Source organism: Ambystoma mexicanum, chromosome 2q (assembly GCF_040938575.1).
Source record: "Ambystoma mexicanum isolate Mex_15411 chromosome 2q, UKY_AmexF1_1, whole genome shotgun sequence".
Classification (NCBI taxonomy): Eukaryota; Metazoa; Chordata; class Amphibia; order Caudata; family Ambystomatidae; genus Ambystoma; species Ambystoma mexicanum.
This window is the reverse complement of record NC_090924.1, coordinates 1,337,808,596-1,337,831,889: the sequence shown is the minus strand read 5'-3', so window position 1 is coordinate 1,337,831,889 and position 23,294 is coordinate 1,337,808,596. Positions and strand designations below refer to the sequence as shown.

Sequence of the window (23,294 nt, the reverse complement as noted above, 5' to 3'; positions counted from 1 at the left end):
CCATCAGAACCCTGCCTTCCCCTACCTTATTCAAACACAAAGCCAAGCTCTGGCTATCCGCTACAGCTGACCCACTGCCCTCGCAAGCCATCTGATCCTCGCCACCATCTCGCCGGCTACCTCCTAGCCTGCCAACCTGCACTTCCTTGTACTTTACAGCCTTGTGATTTTAATGTGATTGATTGTAACTGTACACATGGCAGTCATGTATCTATTTGCCGTAAGACATGCACCCAGTTGCCCTTGGGCCTGGTGCGCTGTACAAATGAAATAAAATACAAATACAAATTAGTATGTACGCCTCCCTTCAGGTGGTGGATAGTATGAGGGCTTTGCATGGCTATTTCCCTGTCGGGAGGTTGCACCGTCAGGCCATGAATATACATTGTTCTGCGCAATAGTGGGTGTGCGATGTACGGTTTGCGGACCCTTCCTGCGTACTGCCAACTTTTCCGCATATTCTTCTGCATTTTTTGTGTTCGCCCTCTGCACAAGCCATGGCCACATTCTGCATGGTGTCTCACGCAAGGTAATTGGACGCTTAGACGGGCATGCCAGGCGGTCACAAAATCCACAAGTCCAAGGACAATCACACGCATTTGATCCCATTAATCGACTAACTGGATTATGCATGAGTTTGGCACGCAAGTAACCTATTTTCTGCGCAAATAATTCCATGAATCGGACCCTTAGTATGATTATAGTTGTATAAAGATCACAGGACATATAATGCAATGTGCATTATGGTATTAAAAAGTGTACATGCGTTACTTTGCAATAATAGTACAAAATTAGGGATCTATTTGATCACTGAGAAAATGAAATGCATGAAATACCGAATGCAAAAATATTGCTTTTTTTTTCTTTTTATGCAATTATAGACCCCGCACCGCCCCCCTCCTCAAGTTCCCCTTTATTTAGTTAAGTACCCTAACCCACACCCCACATATAAGTGTAGCAAATTAAAAAAATATATATATTGAATTCATTATTTTGGTAGGCCCAGTAAAAGCATGATACCAAAAATGTGTTACGCTTTCTTTGTATGTATTTTCCCCATCTGCATTTGCTGAGCACTCTTTTCTTCAAGCTCCTTTAAAAGGAGTGTTATCAGATAATTAATGTCACCCATCGATTTGGGCTCTGAAGGCTGAAAAGCTGGGTTGTCCCCTACCATCCAGTTGTGAAACCATCCATTCCACATGCAGAATTCACAAACGTCTGTTTCAGGCCTGCATCATACAATGCTTTCTAAAAGACAGAAACATTCTGCACCATGGTACTCTGGCGCCAAACCTCTCTTGTTTGCGGAAAGCTCATGTGTTGTCTTGTAGTTTGGTATAAAGAGCAACACAGGAGTGCCCACTTTTTGCAAAAGTGGCACTGTATTAATTATTAAAATGTTCTAGCATAGCACATAACATTTTCCCTAGCAAATGAACCATCCCTCATCTGCACACCCACTCCCTCCTTTCCTGTCTCTCTCTGGCCAGCTTCTCTTGGCCCTCCTCTGCTCTCACCTGCGAGGCTAAATACATTGGGGTCATCTTCAACTCCACACTCTCCTTCTCTCCTCTCATCTCTGATGTCTCTAGGAAGTCTCACTACCAGCTGCACTTCCGTAGACACATTCTTCCTTTCCTATCATCCCCCAGAAGCTCACTGTCTCCAGAGCTTTGGTTCTCTCCAGGCTGGAGTACTGCAACAGCCCCCTTCTTAATCTGCCTGCTTCTACTCTCCGCCCTCTGCAACTCATCCAGAACAGGACTGCGAGACTTGTCCTTGGCCTCATGGCCAGGGATCGTATCTCTCCAGGATTGAACTCACTTCACTGGCTCCCAGTGGCTGCAAGGATTAATATCAAAACCCTCTGCATTGTCCACAAGGCCTTCTGGGGCCTGGGACCTCAATACCTTCAACTCTCTCTTCCTAAATATCTTCCTTCTCGAGCTCTTCGCTCATCTGCCTCCAACTCCCTCAGGGTCAGTCGCTTCTCCAAGCAACAAATTGGTGGTAGATCTCCCTTTTCGGCTGGGGCCTCCCTCTGGAACTGCCTCCCTGAAACTTGAGGAGAATCATCTCCAGTTCCAGAAGCACCTTAACACCTTCCTCTTTGCTTCTGCTTCCTCTCCCCCTCTCCCCTGCTGAATTCCTTACTGAAACTGCACTAGTTACCTGCCACCCTCCTGATCTCGAGCCCAGGCCCCTCCAGTTGCACACCCGCACTGCCTCCCTGGCAACCCCCGCACCTGGGGACTGTTTTTCTCTATCCCTACAGTCCCCCCACGAGCACTTATGTCTGCACTTACCTTGCACTTACCACCAGCTGACCGTTTTCTTATATTTATCGTATTTATCCTAGTATCCCATGTACTGTACTGTCCCCTCCCCCTATGCACTTTTCCCCTTCCCCCTTCCCATGCACTTGCATGATCTGAATGGCACATGGCCTAGTAAGATCGCTGTCTGTCTCCCCTCTGTTCCCCCTCCCTTGCCTCATCGCGCCATGAAACACTTGTGTATAGGCACATTATAAATGCCATATCATATCATAACCCAAATATGATAGATTAAAATGCATAAAAGAAACCTCTTCTAGCATAGCCACTAACTATTGCCCTAGCAAATGAACCAACCCAAAGATGATAGAACAAAATGATTGAAAGAAACATTTCTAACATAGCCCCTAACTATTGCCCTGGCAAGTGAACCAGCCCTAGCATAGAGGCATGCCAGTTAGGCAGCACACCACATGACCATATCATCCATTTGGTATTCACAAATCAACAGGAACTATACCTTTATTTACATCAGGAAACGTGTTTTATGTTGTCTCAACACTCCCTAGAGTGTTTTGGTGGGCAATTGGGAAAGCAGCCAAGATAGCTCAGTGGATCAATGCATCACCTGCCTGAACATTTGTGCAGCTTACAGGCGACAGGCCTGAAATCTGACATGGCAGCTGTACACTTTCACTGGTGCCCACTGTTTGTATTGCACATGCTAAGAGATATGTGGCCAGAAATCAGTGCCGCAGTGACATAATATATTATATGAAGGTGCTGCCATCTAAAGGGGTGTCATGAACGCTCGTGTTTATATTTACTGTATCTGCAGGTCCAACAGAAAGTGCGTTGACGTCTGCAGGATCCAGTCTATTGTAATAAAGCACTCATAATATAAAGGGTGCTTCTTGGTTGATCATTTAGTATAGATGTATACAGTGTAAGAATACTACTACTGCAGAACTGCACTTGCACGTTCTGAATCTGCACTTGCACGTTCTGAATCTGCACTTGAACGTTCTGAATGCTCACAAAACACAGTAGGTTTGACCCTTTTTTAATGTTTTCCCACCCTTGCTCCCTCCCTGCTCTGTGGGCGCTTTGAAACAGTATTTCCTTATTGTATAAGCACCTAACTAGCAATAAATAAATAAATAAATCCCCAAGTAGACTTTTGGTGATGTCCTCTAGGGTTACACTGCTGGGTTTATGAGAGACCATCTACTCTAGAAAGCACACCCAGAGTCGGAGCAGGCATCGTAGACCGATGATGAATGGAGTGTTTTAATGAGTAAACATCGCAGGTTGTCTGGGAAAGGTGGAAGGACGCATCTCTGCAGTGAGTGTTAGAGAGCTTTCCTGCTGCAACCATGGCCCCCCAAGTCTCCCATTCCAACTCTGTGTACACTTAAAATGACTGGTGGTGGCCTTCCCAGTGAGGAATTGAGGGAGATCGCTAAACAACAATGTGATAGTCATTTTGCAGTACAAAGCACACAATGAGATTTGAATGCATGCGTATTGATCTATTCTGATTGTAATCACATGGATAGCTCAGGGCAGCACGCTTGTCTTGGAAGCAAGACAACACAGAGCGACACAGGTTTGAATCCCGTTCCCGTGCTTGCTATCAATTGCGTTATAAAAGATTAATTAATAGTGAGAGCCCTGAAATGTAATACCAATAATCCGCCAGTGGTGTCATGTATGTATTGTGGTATGGCTTATAAATCATAGCTTGCGCATACGTATTAAAATACAAAATTCACACTATACAATGTTCATATCAGTTGCAGAATTCATCAAATAAAACTGTAAATTACACATTTGGGAACACATTAAATAAACACCCAATAACGACTACATCAAAGAAATCAGTAATTACCTGTATAGTTGATGGTAATACCTGGATGATAGGATTAGCTGCCACATGATGTGATCCCCTTGGCATGACATAGCAGATGGTGCTACGACATGGTCATAGTGTGGCAACAACTGGCAAGTGGAGTGGGTACTGGCGCCTATGCAAAAGTGAAAACTTCTGGCTTTGCCAATGCTTGTTCTTTGTACGAGCGTAGCAACATATTGCTCTCTTGCGTATCTTTCCAGCCCCATATCTTTATGGACAGAATCAATTCTCGCTTTCCTTCCTGCTTGTTTTGATAACAATGCCCGCTGCTACACCAGAGAGAAAGTTATCAAGATGCATTACCTCCCACTCGCTTTCATAATAACGGATGTTGGTTGTAAAAATAAAGCATTTTATTTCTGTCCTGTGATTTCAGCTTAAGTGTTCTATGGATTGCCTGATTTCTTGGAAAATAACTCTTTTTGATGTTTATAACCCTTCTCTATTACAATCTTTAGCCAGGCCTGCTCTCGTTTTCAATTGTCTAACAGCTAAGGCTTCTTAGACAAGCATCGGCAATGCCAAGAGTTTGGGTTTTTGTGTAGGCATGGGAAAGGCATTATAAACAGTAGCAGCTGCAAAACGGTGCGAGTACCTGGTCATGTGATAGCAGGTCCTGGCAAATACCTATCTAGTATGCAAAACAAGCCAACAATCTAGGCTTTACCAATGTTTGTCCTGACACACAGACTGCTTATAATTCAAGTAATGAAGACACACCTGCTTAAGACATTTCTGTTACACCCCTAAACACGTTTACAGCTCCAATTAAGCTAATACATCTCAAAACACTGCTTCGAAATAACACGGTCAGGCATTTTGAGCGCAAAGGGTGATGTTAAGGCTTGAAAAGCTAGCTCAAAAAGATCCAAGTAGAAAGTGTTTTAGGCAAAGATGGGGCAAAAGTGGGTGGCAGTGACCATAGGGATTAGCATGTCCATGGCCAGTCAATGTGTGGGTAAATAATCAAATGACACATGCACGCTTTGTGTCCCTCCTCATATGCAGTGGTCGAAGTGTACACAATGAAGGAGTGGAACCATTTTCACTACTGGCCTGCCCCAGCTGCCTACAGACCCCGTCGCCAAGCCACTCGCAATCCAAACCCCCAAACAAACACACCTGCTGTTTAGTCGAATGTTCAGTGCCGTGAACTGAAGTGCAAGTTGCAACTTCTTCCTATTCTTATTTTTTTAAAAAGCCATTCCTGAAAGGTTTGTTTTTCAAAATACTGGATAGAAATGGTAAAACTTAATTTGAAAAAGTAGAGGAGCGCCGCTCCCAACAGCTCCTGCCTGCTTCGACCACTGCTCATTTGCCATTGTCCCCAGCTCCATTTCCAAAGAAATAGTTTAGGCTTACATGTGGCGCTTTAGTGCCACCTAATAGCCAACACTAAAAATGTGTTTTATGAACACGAGTGGCCATTTTGTTCCTTAAACCGAGAATAAACATCCTGTGGCCCATTCACAACGCGTTTTCCATGTATACATGTGATTGATTAATGACCCAAAAAAATCTTAATCTGCATATGTTTAAACTACACCTAATTCACAGGAACCAAATTCCATGCGCGCGACTGAAATGTGTAACTGGGAAATGTGCATACGACTGTATATATTCACTGGGGCGGTTTGTGGCGGTGTATTTAAACACTTACTACTCGTTCACCTGGTAATCATCTTCGTATTTTAGCACGCCTCCGTTCAGAATTGGTTTTAGAATTGTGTAATACTGTGTTCATATTTAGAAAAGCTAAGTTTAAGTTTTAGATTGTGAAGCTCTCTGCAATTTGCACACTCTACGTTCAGATTAGCATTTCTAGCATTTGACAGTAAAATAGCTGCTAACTCTTTCATAATATTGCTGTTTTTCAGAAAAGTAGAATCGTAGCTTTTTAGTGGCTTCTAGAGTCCTTGGACTCCATTGTGCACTATCTGCTGATTCGCAGCGTGCCGGGACTACAACTCCCATCAGACTTGTAGTTCTTCACCGTTCATTTAGACACGTCAGGCGCATCAGCGCCAGCGCGTCTGGGACGGTTTGAGGCAGTTTGTGGCTGTGAGTACCTGTACCTGCCATTATCCCTGCCTCTACTTGTATTTATTAGATCCAATTTTCTAGTCAAACTATGACTTCCCGGTTTGACCTTGTAGCATCCATCTCTCGGAACCGGAGAACGAGGCTGCACCCGGTAGCACTCGACAATGCAACTACAGCACCCTTAATAATACCCAAAATTGCGCCTCCTACATCTGGAAACTCTATTCCAATTTTAACTAAGCAGGGCTCGTTAATGGGCTCTACCTTACATGCTGCCTCTACTGTTTTAACTAAAATAACATCTAAGGTTAAAATAGTAAAGTACTTGCTACTAAACAAACGTTCATTGGTAAAGCATTGCCATGAGGTGGCTGATCTCATAGTACAAACCCAAGTGGATATCTGTGCTCTAATAGAAACCTGGGTACATGAAGCAGCTATCCATTCCCTTCAAATGGCTACTCGACCTGGTTATCTGTTCTTTTACTCTAATAGACAGGATAAACGGGGTGGAGGAGTGGCACTTATATTCAGATCTACTCTCAAATTGCATGAATCAAGCAAACCCGCACTGGATCAGTGTGAGGTGCTATTTCTTAAACTCGGTCTCGAACCAACATCCTCCTTCAATATTTTACTTCTTTATAGACCTCCCATTAATAAACCTCTTTTCGAAGAACAAATATTGGCCTTTATCCGTAACGCATGCAAATCACATTCTCTCCTATTGTTATTATAGGGGACCTTAACTTATGGGCAAACGACTCATTGGATGGACCCTCCATCTCCTTTACCAAGTCCTTATCATCTCTTCACTTTGTTCAGCATATCAAGATACCCACTCACATTGGTGGTAATACACTAGATTGGGTTTTATCCAAGAAGGCACCCATTACTAACATTGTAGTGGATAAGTGTATCTGGTCAGATCATCACTCAATACGCTTTGAAATAGATCATCACAATCCTGTCAGTATTGATAAACAATCACATACACCTATTATGACCAGGAATATTCGTAAAATCACGGAAGATGCTTTCCGTGATGCAGTTCTTCCGCTGTTGCCATCACTTGAAGAACCAATGTCGCTCGAAGTCTGTATCTAACATTAGATCTGCAGTTGATACAGCATTTGATGCTCTTGCTCCTCTTAAACCCTCTGTAAAGAAGGGAAATAATTCTTCATATGTCCCATTCTCAGCTGAGATAACTGAAGCCTGTGCGAAAAAACGTCAGCTAGAACGATTATGGCGAAAGCACCCAACTGAGACAAACCTTACCTTATGCAGGCTTGCCGTCAGACATTATAAAGCTCTTATTCTTCTTACTGAAGAATCACATCTGAATTCTCGGATTTTCAAAGCTAAGTCAAGCTCAAAGGAGCTTTTTTCCATCCTTCAGGAATTGAAGGGCGGTTCTACGACTACCGCGCCTCATGCTGATAGTCTCTGGTGTCAAGATATTCATAACAGCTTCACTAACAAAACCCTTACTCATCAAAATAATATCAACGCCCAAGTTTAACTTATTTCTAAGCACACAACTCTGTTGTCAGATATCACAGAACCTCTTAAGGATCACCCTGTCTTTTCCTTCAGCTCAGTCTCGGTAGAAACGGTTATTGAGAGTCTCTCAGCTCAAACCTACCTCATGTAAAGGGTATGTATTTCCTGCTACACTGTTTAAAGAATACATCTCTACTCTCGCCCCTTTAATGACTACCTTTATCAACCAGTCTTTTCATGAGTCATTCGTACCTGAAAACATAAAGGAAGCGTGGGTTACACCCCTACTTAAAAAGGAAAATTTGGATCCAGAAGAGGCTAGTAATTATCGACCGATTACAAATGTTCCCTTTATCCTCAAGATTCTTGATAAACTTGCTTATAATCAATATCAGATGTTTGTTGAGGAACATGATATTTTAGCAACACAACAGTCTGGATTCCGGCCCAATGATGGGACCGAGACGGCACTGCTCGATTTAAAATCCCATATTGCTGCCATTGTTGATGAGGGCAATACAGCCTTGCTGCTGCTTCTGGACCTGTCTGCCGCATTTGATCTTGTTGATCTCCAACCTTTGACGGACAGGTTAATATCAGTTGGCAAATGCACCAAAGAAGCAACGATTTGGTTTAAATCTTTCCTAGGCCCACAAAATATTAGAGTAACCAAAGACAACGCCTTCTCCATTGCCTCCATTCTTCTATGTGGTGACCCACAGTGGTCATGCTTATCGCCCCTTCTTTTTAACATATACTCACGTCTTCTCAAGGTTCTTCTGTCGGCTATGGGCATATACTTTGCCAATTATGCCGACGACACACAGATAGTCATCAAACGTACAGACGAATATCAAAAAGATCTTGAGTGTATTAATCACATCTTTAGGGAAATTCAGAACTGGATGGCCTTGAATTCTTTGGCCCTCAATAACGCTAAAACTGAGTTGCTCATTGTGGGCACTCAGCAGCGGCTAAAGAAACTAGATGTGAAATACGAGAATTTTTTGATTGGTCATCACGTTATTCACGTATCAAAAAACTCTTGGGGTATACTTTGACCCTCAGCTGTCTTTTACTCGGCAGACCAATTTCCTCAAGTCTTCTTGTCACTTTTACATCCAACTTCTATGGCAGATCCGTCCTTATCTGTCTAGAGAAAATTTTGCATTGATAGCGGCTGCAATTGTGAACTGCAAGCTGGACTACTGTAACAGTCTTTTGATTGGTACATCTCAGACAAATCTTAGATTTGTCAATCGGGCTTTGCTACTTTGAAAGTTATGAAAAAGGTCTTAACATTCCTTCCTCCTGAGTCCAGAGCTAAGGTGGTTACCTCGTCCATTATGGGATTCATTGATAGCTGCAACAGCATCTACCTTGGGCAACCAGAGGTTCTGCTACAAAGCCTACAAATTCTCCAGAACGTGGCTGCTCAGCTAGCACTTGGAGCCCCTAGACTTTCACACTCTAAGGACCTGCTCTGCCGCCTGCACTGGCTCCTCAGTGTTGTATGTCACCCCTGTTGGGAGACATGGTATCTCCCAGTGTTGTTGTCTTGGTCACATGGGGGAACCATGTGACCAAGTTAATAAAAAGAACGAGCCGTCTCCGGCTCGTCAGTCGATCCTACTCTGACTCCTGTGTCTCTTTGGGGTGCACCATGCTGGTGCTGCGCAGCGTGCCATGGGCCTAGCCACGCGGCCCGGCACTGGGACGGTGCTCCTGCTGGGCAACACCGTCCTCTTGGCACTTGTGCCCACCATGTGAACATGGACTGTTTACCCTCCTCGGCCTGGGTGCCCCCAGTGCCGAGGTGGGTGCTAGCTGGGTGCCCCAGCTCATGTGTGGAGCTCCGGTGATCTGGGGCAGACAGGGTGATCAACAGTGGGATGCAGCCCCTGCCTCGCAGGAGTACTGCAGGTACCCAGCCCGCATCATCTAAGTGGGAAGGTGGGTGAGGATAATGTGAACATGAGTGTCTGCTGCACCTCCCCCATCTGCCAGCATGAAAGAGCGAGGCCAACATCAAGTGGGGTGGGGAGGCATCCAATTGAACTTGTGGGCAGGCAAGCCGGGGGTACCATGAAGAGGGAAGGCAGATTGCCCTGTGGCCTCACAGAAAGAAGAAAGAAGGCCACGTTAATAGCACTGCACCAATGTCTTCTTGCCGATAGCCCACAGTGCAAAAAGAATGGAAAGGAATGGGTGGCAGCTCTTGTAGTGGTTTTGTGCGCCCTCTTACCCCTGCAGCTCAAGCACCCGGCCACCAGTGTTTTCCTGCCACCCACCCCCATGAGGGAGAGGAAGTGTAATGAGTGGTCTACCACCATGGTGCCCGTATTCCATCACAGGCGCCCCCCCCAGACTGTGGACTTGGCCGATGTGGCCCCTGGGCCTCCCCAGGTGCGGCTTTGCCGGCCTCTTTGACTGTGGTGTGACTGTCCTAAATGAACATTGGTGAGGATGCAAACTGGTTTCCTGCTACTCCCCGGGTGCACCAGATGAACACCGGTGACATCCCCATGAAGGCTGGGAGCCGGCAGACTTGGACTTTTGCTTAAAATGGCCCAGTCAGTGGGCAATGTAAAGTGGTGTATGCCCGGATATCGGGAATGCTTTATGTGGTGCCACACCCCTCATTGGTGCTGTTCAGTGATATGGGACCCACTCACCCAGGTTAATAAAGGGTGCGTGTGTGTGGGATTTATGGTTTGTAGTGGTAGTGTGTGTATTATGTTATGGTGTTCCATTTATTTTGTCGTTATGAAAAAGGAGGAGTGTTGCATGTCACCCCTGTTGGGAGACATCGTATCTCCCAGTGTTGTTGTCTTGGTCACATGGTGGGAGCCATGTGACCAAGTTAATAAAAAGAACGAGTCGTCTCCGGCTCGTCAGTCAATCCTACTCTGACTCCTGCATCTCTTTGGGGTGCACCATGCTGGTGCTGCGCAGCGTGCCATGGGCCTAGCCACGCGGCCCGACACTGGGACACTGCCCCTGCTGGGCAACACCGTCCTCTTGGCACTTGTGCCCACCATGTGAACATGGCCTGTTCACCCTCCTCGGCCTGGGTGCCCCCAGTGCCGAGGTGGGTGCTAGCTGGGTGTCCCAGCTCATGTGTGGAGCTCCGGTGATCTGGGGCAGGCAGGGTGATCCCTGTCTCCTGCTGGTCGCGTGAACGCGGCCCTGATGGGTATGTCAAGTGATCCCGACATCGGGGTGGCCCGCTCCGGTGACCCGGGGGCCCGGGTATGTCAAGTGATCCCGACATCGGGGTGGCCCGCTCCGGTGACCCGGGGTGCGGGCCCCCAACAACCATTAGGAGCCGGATCAAGGTTAAGATTCTGTGCCTATAGGTCATCGCACAATTCAACAACTCTGGCGCTGAGATTTGAAGGTCTAAGGTGACTCTTTACAAGTTTGTCAGAGCTGTTCGCTCTTCCTCTCAAACCCTGCTATGAATTCTGTTAGACTCGGACAAGGGAAAACTCTTTTTGTTGGTGCTTTTTTTTTGGTGTTAGCCCCACACGCTTTGGAACTCTGTTTCGTAACATATTTGTTTTGATCTTGTTTTCGAAATCAGTCCTTACATATCTCTTATTAACGCCTAGATGCTTTCTGGCCTTAGCTCACGCTGTGTAACTATCGATGCATTACATTACACGCCCTCAAACACTGATGCTCAGACGCACACCTGCATCCTGTTCTGCATAACTGGGTGTTCCCAGGGAAGTGTAAATAAGGTTGTGGATTGCTCGACATTCATGAATCTTTTTCACAACTTCCACCTAAATTACTTCCGTGCAATTATTGCAAAATGTGTAGGAAAGGGCATCAGTTGGTGTGTGTGTGTCTTAAAAACAGAAATTAACATTTAACACAGTTACATTCAATTATTCGCAACCGCAAGCATACACCTTACTGAACATACTGCGGAGAATACAAGTGGGAACACACATTAAAGAATAACAGCACTTTGTTAACTTCTGACAGCAGCATGCATATATTCTGACGTGCATATTACGTATGTATTGCACAGCTCAGCTGCCACGTGCTCGCCTTGGAAGGAAGACGACAGAAAGCAACACAGCTTCATCCCGGGGTCGGCGCTCTGGGTATTTAAGCTCATTATAAATGCACAACTAAAAACAAACAATTCCTGTAACAGCACCTCGATGCCCGCAGGCTGTGTGAGCGCTTTGGAAATACAAAATAAAAATGTTTATGTCCCTTATGACCCCATGAGCATTGTATCATTCCTTACCTTTGTGAATCAGGCCTTGTTTTTACGCAAGACATATTTTTTGAGATGCAGCATCAGGTCAAACCTCTTTCTTCAATGACCTTTATTTCTCATGGGACTTTGTACTACACCACCCATGATGCAGTGAAAATGCCTGCATTCTTTAGCACAGCCAACATCAGCCAATTGTTACATTGGTAAAACTGGTATACAGGACAGGCAGCATGAACATGTGCCCGTCAGTACTGCGATGTATTGTGTACACAGGCATTGTGAAACTCTTTTTACAGTGGCAATTATGGCATATGCTGTGGGGCCATATACCATGCTATGGAAAATGCTTGTGTCCTTTTGGGAACCCGGAATGTATTGTTTCTTTGTTGTATTGGACGACTAAACTGATTGTAAGCTGTTGGCTTTTTACGCCATTTTTAACAAAATGTATATTCTCTAAGGAGGAGGTCCTGATGAAGCACTCTTGATTAGTTCATGCTCCCTTGTTATCCTCAGTTGCTCACACTAATTACTGGGAAACATTTACACCCCTCCAGTTAATTAACACTGTCTGCCACTGTAGTGCTTGGCTGTTTGAACCATAAAATGACAGTTCTAAAATGTTGATGATATATTCATTCAACTTGAAATATGCTTTGAACTGTAAATGATTTGGCGTCAAGTTGTGGTGGTATATTTTCCTTCAATTCCTCCACCACATTGCTACTGATTCTGTTATTAGCTTCTGACACTGGAATCTTTTCGGAGGTAAGAGCACAAGACTCCTCCAGGTCTGATAGATCACAAGAATCTGACTGGTTGTCTAATATCGGCTGCTTGACGTTGTCAGTCCTACCAGGTTGTGGCCCTTGCAGAATCCAACTTGTCAATCAATGTTCCTGTGTCTTTAGACAGTCTCTGCCTCTGGCGTTTTACATCCTTGTTCGATGTCTTACTTGACGTGTCAGTGCCGTGAGTATTCCTAACCTATTCAATGTCAGTATCTGCAGCTCCAGAGATGACCTTTCCTGGTTGTTTTCTCTCTCCCAGTCATTTTAATTGTCGGCGCTGCTTCCTACTCAAATTTGCTACAGATACTTTACTTGAGAGTGAAACATTAGTGGCCTCGACCAGTGGTTCCTGTATAGTTTCCAGGACCTTCTCCTCAATCAGGTCATCCTCTCAACGGTTGATTAAACTCATTGGCCCTGATTCACAGAGTGTTTTCCTATGGGATTGCACCATTATAAAACACTTCTGTGAATCAGGCTGATCGGGTGCTTGTCCCATTGCTTTTAACTTAGCAGTAATCACACAATGGTGGGAGTCCATTTTGTCTTCAAGGTTTAGCAAAGTGGTGCCAAAATCCTGTTCGTATTCATGTATACGACCACATATTGTCAGAAGGATTTTGTTGCAAATTATGGCATCGATATCAGGTTTTGCATTTCTTCCATTTGCTTAGACTCGCTGGTAGAATTCGACATGCCGTCCAACTCGGGTGCAAAGATTGGGTAACTTGGATAAACATGGGGAGGATGATTGACCAGGTTGAAGATAAAAAATTACAGTGTTGCTAACTTTGCTGTTGGATGCTTGAGTAGCAAACCTAGCCTCTGGGATTTCCTTTGCCGCATTTTGGAGCAAATAGCATAATTCAATGAGTGGGTTAGTATCGACAACAAATTAATCTGTTTTGTCCTCCTCGCTTCCATTAGCCATTTAAGTTCTGGCACAAGTCATGGCAATCACTTTCTCACCAGGCAGAACATATGAGGTTGTTGTATCTTTAGTTTTAGAACCCCCAGCAACAGACACAGGCTTTCCAGGCACCAGCCACTCAGTCCGAGAGGTAATGGCGTTAGAACGTTCACAATTTAAGCACAGGTAGGGAGAAGAGTTACAACGTTACCTCGGCTTGTTCTGTCTCTCCATCTCACAATCACAGTTCGCTGGCTTGTACAAGGTTATAGTATTTGATGTTCTCTTCTCTCCCAAACTTCCAAACACAGAAACACTTAACTTCCACACTTCACGCATGCGCTTCGCGCACATGCCTATGTTGTAGGCTTCGGCCCTTGAAGTGGTAACAGCTGCCAAGTAGCTGGTTAGTTGCTGGAGTTCCTCTGCAACACAGTCATCACCGCCAACACAGAAACACTTAGCTTCTGCACTACCAAAAATCAAGGTTAACAAGCAAAATGTGACAAAATGCCATGCTGTGGTCTCCACACACTCTTAATATGGCCCCAGGAATCTATGCAGCAGTGAATGGCCTGCACAATCCTCATCATAGAAACCAAGAAACAACAAAAATTGACTGTAAGAACCATATAGCTATTAATCCCACGCTCCCCATTATCCAGCCCTGCTACCTTGCACTTTGGGCATAAGATATGGCATATACCTCCTCTCTTTCTTTAGAAAGTGAACGTTAATTGGATAGTGTCATGTTGACAATGAGGTTCCGGGGCAAGGGAGCGGGATGGGGTGGGAAGGGAAGGGAAGTGACGTGAGGTAAAGGGGAACGGGTTGATATTATGGAGTACATAGAGGAATAAAGATGTGTTAACTCACACCTGTCTCCGTCCCGTCATTGCGCAGCGAGTGCGCAACTCTGGGTCAGGCAGTCCCTCACCCAGAAGGAATCGGACACTGGCAACAAGGGAAAGAACATGCGCAGGGACTCTAAACACACTGAGGACTCTAAATCCCGCAGGCGCAAATAGGAAGGTGAGGAAGCCGGCCAGCAGGTGCATCAACCGAGGCTGCGGCGGTGAGGGTGTCACTCTGCACATCAGCAGGAAGCCGACCGACGTTGGAACAAGCCTGGGTCCATGGCAGTGATCCGCGCAAATACAGTGGTTAGTGAGGAAGATGAAGAAAGGGACAGATGGTGCTCATAGCACTTGGCGGCCATCAGAGACTCTCTCTCTCTTTCTCTCTTTCTCTTTTTCTCTCTCTCTCTCCCTCTCTCTCTCTCTCTCTCTCTCTTTTTCTCTCCTCCATTTTTATCTCTGACACCACAGTGCTCGTGCCACTGTAGGTGGCCGTGCATGGTGTCCAGAGGAGCTACAAAAGAACAGAAGGGACAGTGCACACATGAGTGAACCAAAGATGTCTGACCAGGATATTCCCCAGGTAGTTAATCAGGACAATCAGGCAGTGGGTCAAGAGGCTCCAACAAATACAGCTCCATACAGGCTTCCTGATTCCCTTGACATACAATTACCAGGGGTCTTTGATGTATCTGATACAAGCAACATGGGGCCTAAGTGGGCCAGGTGGATAAAAGGGGCATTGGCCGCCTACTTCACACAGCACACAAATGTGGACTATGAAGTCCCCTCTTTCATAGCACAAAACAGGAGAAAGGTGAAACAATGGACGCCTTTGTTATGCACCGACACATTAAAATGAAGCACTGCGATTCCGCCAATTATTGGAACACAGAGGCCCTATGGTCCCAAATCATTGCATGCTGCAAATCTCAGATGTTTTGGCGCAAACTACTTCAGAAAGCTCGAACACTAGACAAAATCCTTACACATACAAGGGCAGAATTGGCAGTGGATTCGTAAATTGAGAGCTTTAACACAGCCACGCCCTTAGAGTCAATATACAGATTACAAAATGACCTCAGACAAGAATAACCTTTCTGTTATCGGTGTGGTTATGAATATCCGCACAAAGGTAACTGTCCAGCAATTGGACAGAGATGCTCCATGTGTGGCGATGAAGGACATTTTAAATCAGTATGTCGCATAGCGCGAGACAAAGGATGAGACAGAGGGAGAGATTCCACAGCTCGCTACAGACCCCTCTTCACAGTGACGCAAGCGTCTCACGCAGCTGCCCACTTTCATTACAGACCAAACGAGACAGAAACAAGAGAACCTGAATCAGAGGATGACAAGCACAAGAAGGACAAGAAGGAGAGGAGGAGGTATGTCACACTCACCCGACCATACAAAGGTCGAGACGCAACTTGCGGTACCTGGTGGAACAATCTCCTTCAGACACAGATATCATCTCATCGGAGGGTGAACACAGAAAGAAGGGTTACCTGTACACTCTGGGCAACTCCGCAGCAATGGAACAAAGCCCAACCTAGCTCATGGGGCTCACCGAAAGACTGACCGAGTTCTTGATAGACATGGTTGCCACAGTGAACGTGGTAAGTGAACAGGTATACAAAGAACTAGAGTGCCCCTCCCCCCCTAAACTGAAACCAGCAAAAGTAGACATATACCCATATGGGGCAACATCTCCCCTGAAGTGCCTGGGAAAATTCGAAGGCATATGCAGTTATAAGTCACAAGTAAAGAACGTGTTCATACATGTGCATGCCACCGGGAGTGAGAGCGGGTGCATAATCAGCTTCAAGACAGCTATAGACATAGGTCTAATACACATGCTGTACAAGTTAATGGTGCATAAATCTGTCGACCATGTAAACATTATCAATGAACTGCACACGACCCTGTTCAAAGGAATAGGAAAACTATGCAACAAACAAATTAAGTTACACATAGACAAGGACATCTGCCGGTAACACAACATTACAGAGGTATACCCGTCAACATACAGAGGAAGGTAGAAGAAGAACTGTATAAACTACTTGAGCAAGACCTTATCGAACCAGCCAAGGACACACAACATGGGTATCTCCCATTATCTCCATCCTGAAGAAAGGCACAGATGCCATCCACCTGTGTGTGAAGACATGAGGAGACCCAACCAGACCATTAAATGAGTGAGACACGCATAACCAGGAACCACGCATTAAGGACATGATATACTTTCTAAATGGCGCCAAGTTCTTCTCCAAACTGGACCCTCAAAAGGCCTATCTCTGGCTCGTGTTGAGCCCAGAGTGCAGAAACATAACAATGTTCGTTACGCATCTCAGACTCTTTAGGTACCAAAGGCTGAATTTGGTACCCTCAGCGTATCCTTCGTGGTCGAGATCTTTCAAGCGGAAATTCATAACGTGATCAAACACATCCCCAATTGTATTAATTAGAGTGATGACATGTTGGTGTTTGGCACAGACGTAGGCGAGCATGATGAGACACTGACCAGAGTGAGCACGGGTTTGGAAGCGGCCAACCTCACCCTTAATCAAGAAAAGTGTTAATTCAGGAAGGGCACATTGAATTTCTTCTGACATATACATATACATGAATTCCTTCTCCAATACCTGGCAACTCTCGCCTACTGCATATCCTCCTCCTACCCCTACTTGCAGGGCCAAGAACCTTGGTGTCATCTTTGATTCCACACTCTCCTTCTCTGCACACATCTCTGACATCTCTAAAAAATCTAACTTCTTACTACACCTCCTCAGAGGTATTCTGCCTTTCCTCTCCTTCCTTCAGAAGCTTATTGTCTCCCAATCTCTGGTTCTCTCAAGTTTGGACTACTGTAACAGTCTCTTTCTAAACCTTCCTGCCTCCACTCTCTGCCCTCTTCAACTAATCCAGAACAGGACTGCGAGACTTGTCCTTGGCCTCAAGCCCTGGGATCATATCTCTCCCGTTCTGAATTCCCTTCATTGGCTCCCAGGGGACGCAAGGATTAAATTTAAAACCCTCTGCATTAAACACAAGGCTTTCTGGTGCCTGGCTCCAAAATACCTTCAACTATCCCTCTGTAAATACCTTCCCTCTTGAGCCCTTCACTCCGCTAACTCTAACTCCCTCAGGGTCAGTCATTTCTCAAAGAAACGCGCTGGGGTAGATCTCTGTCTTTGGCTGGGGCCTCCCTTTGGAACAGCCTCCATGCCACATTGAAACTTGAGGAGAACTCCCTCCGGTTCCGGAAGCACCTCAAGACCTTCCTCTTCACTTCTGCCTTTTCCCCTCCTCTCCCCTGCTGATCTGTTTTCTCTGTCAGCACCGTTCACCTGGCCACCTTCTATCCTCCGGGCACAGGTACCTTCTCACCCTGCCACCCCCCTGCATTGCCTCCTGACCATGCTCTGCACTGCGGTCTGTATCTGTTCCCATTAAGACCGCCACCCACTTTTCTTCTGCACTATAAAATATACCCTATCTGCTTAACCTAGTACTTACCAGTTGCTGGCTGCACTACCACCTTTAATGATGTATTTTTATTTATTGTCTTCTGTTCTCTCCTCTGTTCCGCACTTTCCACTTTCTCTTCAATGCACGTACCCCTTTTCCCTTTCCCATGCACTTGCGTGTTCTCAATGTCACTGGGCCCGAGCGCGATATAAATAAAATATCAATATCAATTAATATCAATATATTTTCGGAGAAAGGCATGAGCCCAGACCCTGATAAAGTCATAGCACTCAATGAAACACCACCGCCAACAAACCTCTCAGAATTCAGATCCTTCCTTGGTCTTGCCAGCTATTGTACTCGGTACATCAAAGACTTTGCCACCGTTAGTGAACCACTTCGAGCTCTAACCAAATAAAATGCCACGTTCAAATGGTCTGAAGAATGCCAGCTACAATTCGCGACAGGGCAGCACATGCCGGGATCATGGCATACTTGGTAGATGCTAAACAGGAGTCAGAACTGACAGTGCATGCAAGACCAGTTGGGCTAGGGGCGATCCTAGCCCAAATGGACCCTGATGGTCCAAGACACACTCACATCATTGCGCATGCCAGTCACAGTCTCTCAGCGACAAAACAAGCATACTCTCAAGCTGAAATGGAGAGTCTCACCGTAGTGTGGACATGCAAACATTTCCAACTCTTTTTGTACAGAAACCCCTTCAAAGTAGTAACCGACCATCAAGCCCTAGTCTTCAAAATGCCACCCTGCATTGCCAGGTGGGGACTCAGACTACAAGACTACTCTTTTGAAATTGTCTACAGGCCTGGAAAGGAAGAGAACCCAGTCGACTTCTTGTCCCGTCATCCGTGGATTGAAAGTGCACTGAACCATCTGTGGCAGACCGCTATTGCCGGTATCTTATTCAACAAGCCGTACCCAAGGGTATCAACCCAGTTTCCCTTCCTCAAGAGGTGGAGGCGGACATAGTATGCCACATAATCAGTGAGGGAATCAGGTCAGGGAGGTGGAAGAGAGCAAAAGGAGAGGGGTCGACTTGAGTCGGATGACATCAGGAGGGAGGTGGACAGGCTCATACAGGTGAAGGAGGAATTAGCCCTCTCTGAGGACAACATACTACTAAAGGGACACAAGATGGTGATTCCAACCTCCCCCCAAATGGAAGGTGGTGGAACTTGCCCGTGAGGGATGCTGAGGCATCGTCTCCACCAAACGAATGTAACGACAAAAGGTGTAGTTTCCCGATTGGACTCACTGGTAAAGGAGATCCTGAGAGAGTGTCTGACTTGCTGTCTCAACACAACTAACAAACACCCTGAACTGTTACACATGTCTGAACTACCGGAAGGAGTGTGGGAAGAAATAGCTGCCGACTTCTTTGGACCCATCGAAGGAGGGTAATATGTCCTGGCTGTAAATGATGAGTGCTCCCGTTACCCCGAGGCATAATTAGTGTCATCCATGGCAGCTCACCACATCATTCTAGTAATGGCCCGCATTTTCACCACCTATGGCATACCCAGAAGAGTGAACACAATCATTGGACACCCTTTCACCAGCCAGGAATTTGAGCGGTTCAGTGAATACATGAGTTTTCATCACCAGAAGATCACGCCGCTCTGGCTACAGGTCAAGAGGATGATGAAACACGTCATGGCAAACGAGTGCTACAAGTGGCCCGACTTATAGGACAACCCTGAACAGGTCCTTTACCAACTGCTGAGGGACTACCAGAGCACCCCACATAGATCCACAGGGAAAAGTCCAGCAGAAGTAATGTTTGAGAGAAATGTTCATACCAGGCTACCCCAGCACGAACCCCAAGAGGCTGCAAGGCCGGGTGAGGCATAACTGAGAGATCAAGACCGAACTGCCAAACAACGAATGAAAAAGTACGCCGACCTGCGAAGGAAAGCTTGTGTCTCAACGTTCAAGGTAGGAGAAGTGGTGGCAGTGAAGCAACCACAGACCAACAAACACACCTCGGTGTTCAAGGATGTTCTGTTGGTCATCACTACAAAAAAAGGTTTGATGATAAAGGCCCAGGCTGACAATGGGTCCACTATGCAAAACTCGTCAAGCTTTAAAAGGTTTCCACTAACCGGCCCAAGGCTGCCACTAGGAAGAGGTGATGTGGTGGAGGAGTAGCTCACGGACGATTCCTACCAAGGATACCGACAATACTCTAACGCCTCAGAGGTCGAGAACATGTGTGATCCTATGGGAAGGTGCACGGTGGGACCAGAGCACTTGAGACCACAAAGGGCTCAGAACAAGTCTCGACGAATCATTGAGGAGATGTGGTGAACGGCATCATCTCAGCCTGACGCTTTGCCCCCGTTGGGATAACTGTTTCATTTGGTGGGGGGTGTCATGTTGACAATGAGGTTCCGGGGCAAGAGGGCGGGATGGGTCGGGGGCAGGAAGGGAAGTGACGTGGGGTAGAGGGGAACGGGTTGGTATTACAGTGTACGTAGAGGAATAAAGATGTGTTAAATCACACCTGTCTCCATCCCATCCTTGCGCAGCGAATGCGTGACTCTGGGCCAAGCAGTCTCTCACCCAGAAGGAATCGGAGAGCTAGGGGAGAAAAGCTTTTGATTAGAGTTATACATATGCACATACACTTGGAAGAAGAGCACTTCATGTGACGTACGTAGACGGCCTCTCTTGCCATGCTATTGTTTTCCTTCTTAATAAAACTGGATAAGTCGGTGTGGTATCCTTCCCTCTCTTAGTGATGCTCCTCCACCACATGCCCCACCTACTCTTGCCTAGTATCTCCTATCATACACGCCTCAGTACCCACAATTATACTTGCGCGAGCCTGCAACTGGTCGTACCCGAATGAGAGAGCAATGCGGGTCACCCCACGTCTGCACAGCACGGGCTGTGGTCTTGGTGCTGGGTATGAGTGAGAAATACATTGGGCCTCATTACGAGCATGGCAGACCGGGAAGTTCGGTACCGGTTAGCATGCCGGTACCGTAGTTCCCCGACCACCATACTACGTGCTCTGCTTGAGGGTGCCGTTTCACCCGCCAGGTTTTTCCTGGCGGGTGTAACGGCACCCGTGAGCAGAGCACATCAGATGCACCGGCAATACTCTGGATGTGCTGGTGCATCCGACGTCCCTATCCCCATTCAGCCTTATGGGGCAGAATGGTGATGGGGAGGACCTTGATTCCGGCACCCGCAAATGGGCAATTACTGGTTCTGCCGAGCTCGTCATGACCCGGTTCTTGCCCATTCGTGGGTGCCGAAAAAAATGCAACTCCAGCAGCAGCCGTGCCGTTTTTAACGACACGGCTACCGCCACCGTTGTAATGAGGGCCATTGTGTTTGCACCACCGGCTCTTTATGCATCGTGTATGCGGCACACACTTTTCACCGGCCGCCACAGTCAGGGCATTATTTATTTATTTGAAAGCAGCCAACCAGAGTGGGAGCTCGGCCATTGGTTGCTGACGTTCTGATCACCTTTGTCCTGCTTCTCTTATGCTCCCACTGTGAGTTGCAGAAGCCTTGTGGAGTTTCACTTAAATTCCTCAGCAGATGTTGTTTAAGCAAATTCCCAGCAAAGACACACTGTGCATTGTAATCACCAGCAAACAGGGCTACATGTGTGAACGACCCCGGTGCTTTGGGCCCTGCAATCTGCTACTTAGCCTTGCTTTTATGATTATTATGATACTTATTGTGAATATTATTAGTCCCTCCCGCTGTAAGTTGTCTGTTAATGCAGGAATGGAGCGCTAATGTGATGATGATTATTCTGAAGGCTGCAATGTGTTGCTCTTTAAATAGATACACGTACGAGGTGTCCCCCGTGTTCCTGCTGGTGGAGGAAGCTGTCCTGAGCAAAATGATTGAATGCGTCGGCTGGGAAGGCGGTGACGGCATTTTCAGCCCAGGTACACAGGCTCTTTCATTTTCCACACAGAGGAAGCAGCTGCATGCAGACTCTCAAGGTGTCTGACCTTGAAACGGAGAATTCAGGCTCTAAATGCGCCAGAATATGCGGGTCAGGGCGCGTTCAACAATATGGCCATTCTAGGCAACTGCTTACAGGGCCCCCACAAGATGGGGCTATTTCAGGGTCCAAAATATAACACCCACAACCATACTGGGTGGGCAAAGGGGTGTGACAAGTTGCACCTTGCATTGGTTAGCATGCGTCTTTGCACTGGTCCTAGGCATGCCATTGCTTCATTTGCATAGCCACATCGGCCAGAGGCCTCATGTTTTTCTCATGTTAGGAGTGACTATTTAGTGTTAAATGTTTTGCACGTGTTCCACGTCTATGTTTACCTCTCCTCTTAGGAATAGAGGGACTGACTACAAGCCCCAGAGTGCAAAGCAATATTACATGTTTAGGATTAAGGCAGCTTGAGGCCTCTGCACCAAAGTGAGAAGGCGTCAGTTGCTTCTGCTGTGACTTTCCATCACCTGTTTTCAGTGAACACCATGGAAAGAGGTTCCTGTTTCTTGCAGGCCGCATAACCTGAGCTCAGCCGCAGCAGTGTCGCCAACATTTACTGAAATCGTTCATAGCTGCCAAGTGGTCTGACACCTTGAAGCCATTGCTGGCCTTTCATTTTCCACGTCGAGACGACTTGTAGGCCCATGCGTGTGTTGGAGAACACAAAACCACAAGACCCAGCATGCAAAATGAAAAGCTTGGATTGCCACAAGCTGTGCCACATGACACCCTGCACCCATGAACCTTCTTCCGTATACACGGCGCACATCCTGACATAGTTGCCACCTTGCACCAGGAAGGATTGTTTCTGTTTTCATTATAGTACTTTGATGTTTGATGTTTTTCAGCCCTTCTGGGCCAGGGTTGTGCCTAAATTCATGACCCAAAAAAAACGAAAATAATGTCACTCTTTCAACAAGTTATGGCTTTTTAGCGAACTGCACATAGAATTCAGGGACATGTACATAATAGGTATTATTTATTTATGTATTTTATTTTTATTTTGTTTATCCAGGCCGGTTTGGAGCACATTTCAATGTTCAAAAGGGCAAAACCTGGAACAGAAGTTACAAAATATTTTCAGGATAGGAGGAGCTGGATTGAAGCAGTTATGCTTTGAGACTCTTTCGGAAAGTGTCGAATGAGGGTGCATATTAGCCTCCAGAGGGAAATGTGTAGCAAATGCTGGCTAGCATTTCTGGTGTTTGCGTGGGTGATGGGTTTCAGTTTGTCATGAAGGCAAGATGGGGTTTTGAGTTGGATGTCTTTGAGTACA

At 46.2% G+C, this 23,294-nt stretch overlaps 1 protein-coding gene across 1 annotated transcript in view; it reads left to right on the top strand.

Annotated features, from left to right (window-relative positions):
• Positions 1-23,294, top strand: part of GADL1 (glutamate decarboxylase like 1) — a 689,547-nt gene that overhangs the window by 283,276 nt on the left and 382,977 nt on the right. The window contains exon 5 of the mRNA XM_069648800.1: positions 21,844-21,950. Coding sequence (XP_069504901.1) covers positions 21,844-21,950 — 107 coding nt within the window. The remainder of the gene's footprint in view (positions 1-21,843; positions 21,951-23,294) is intronic.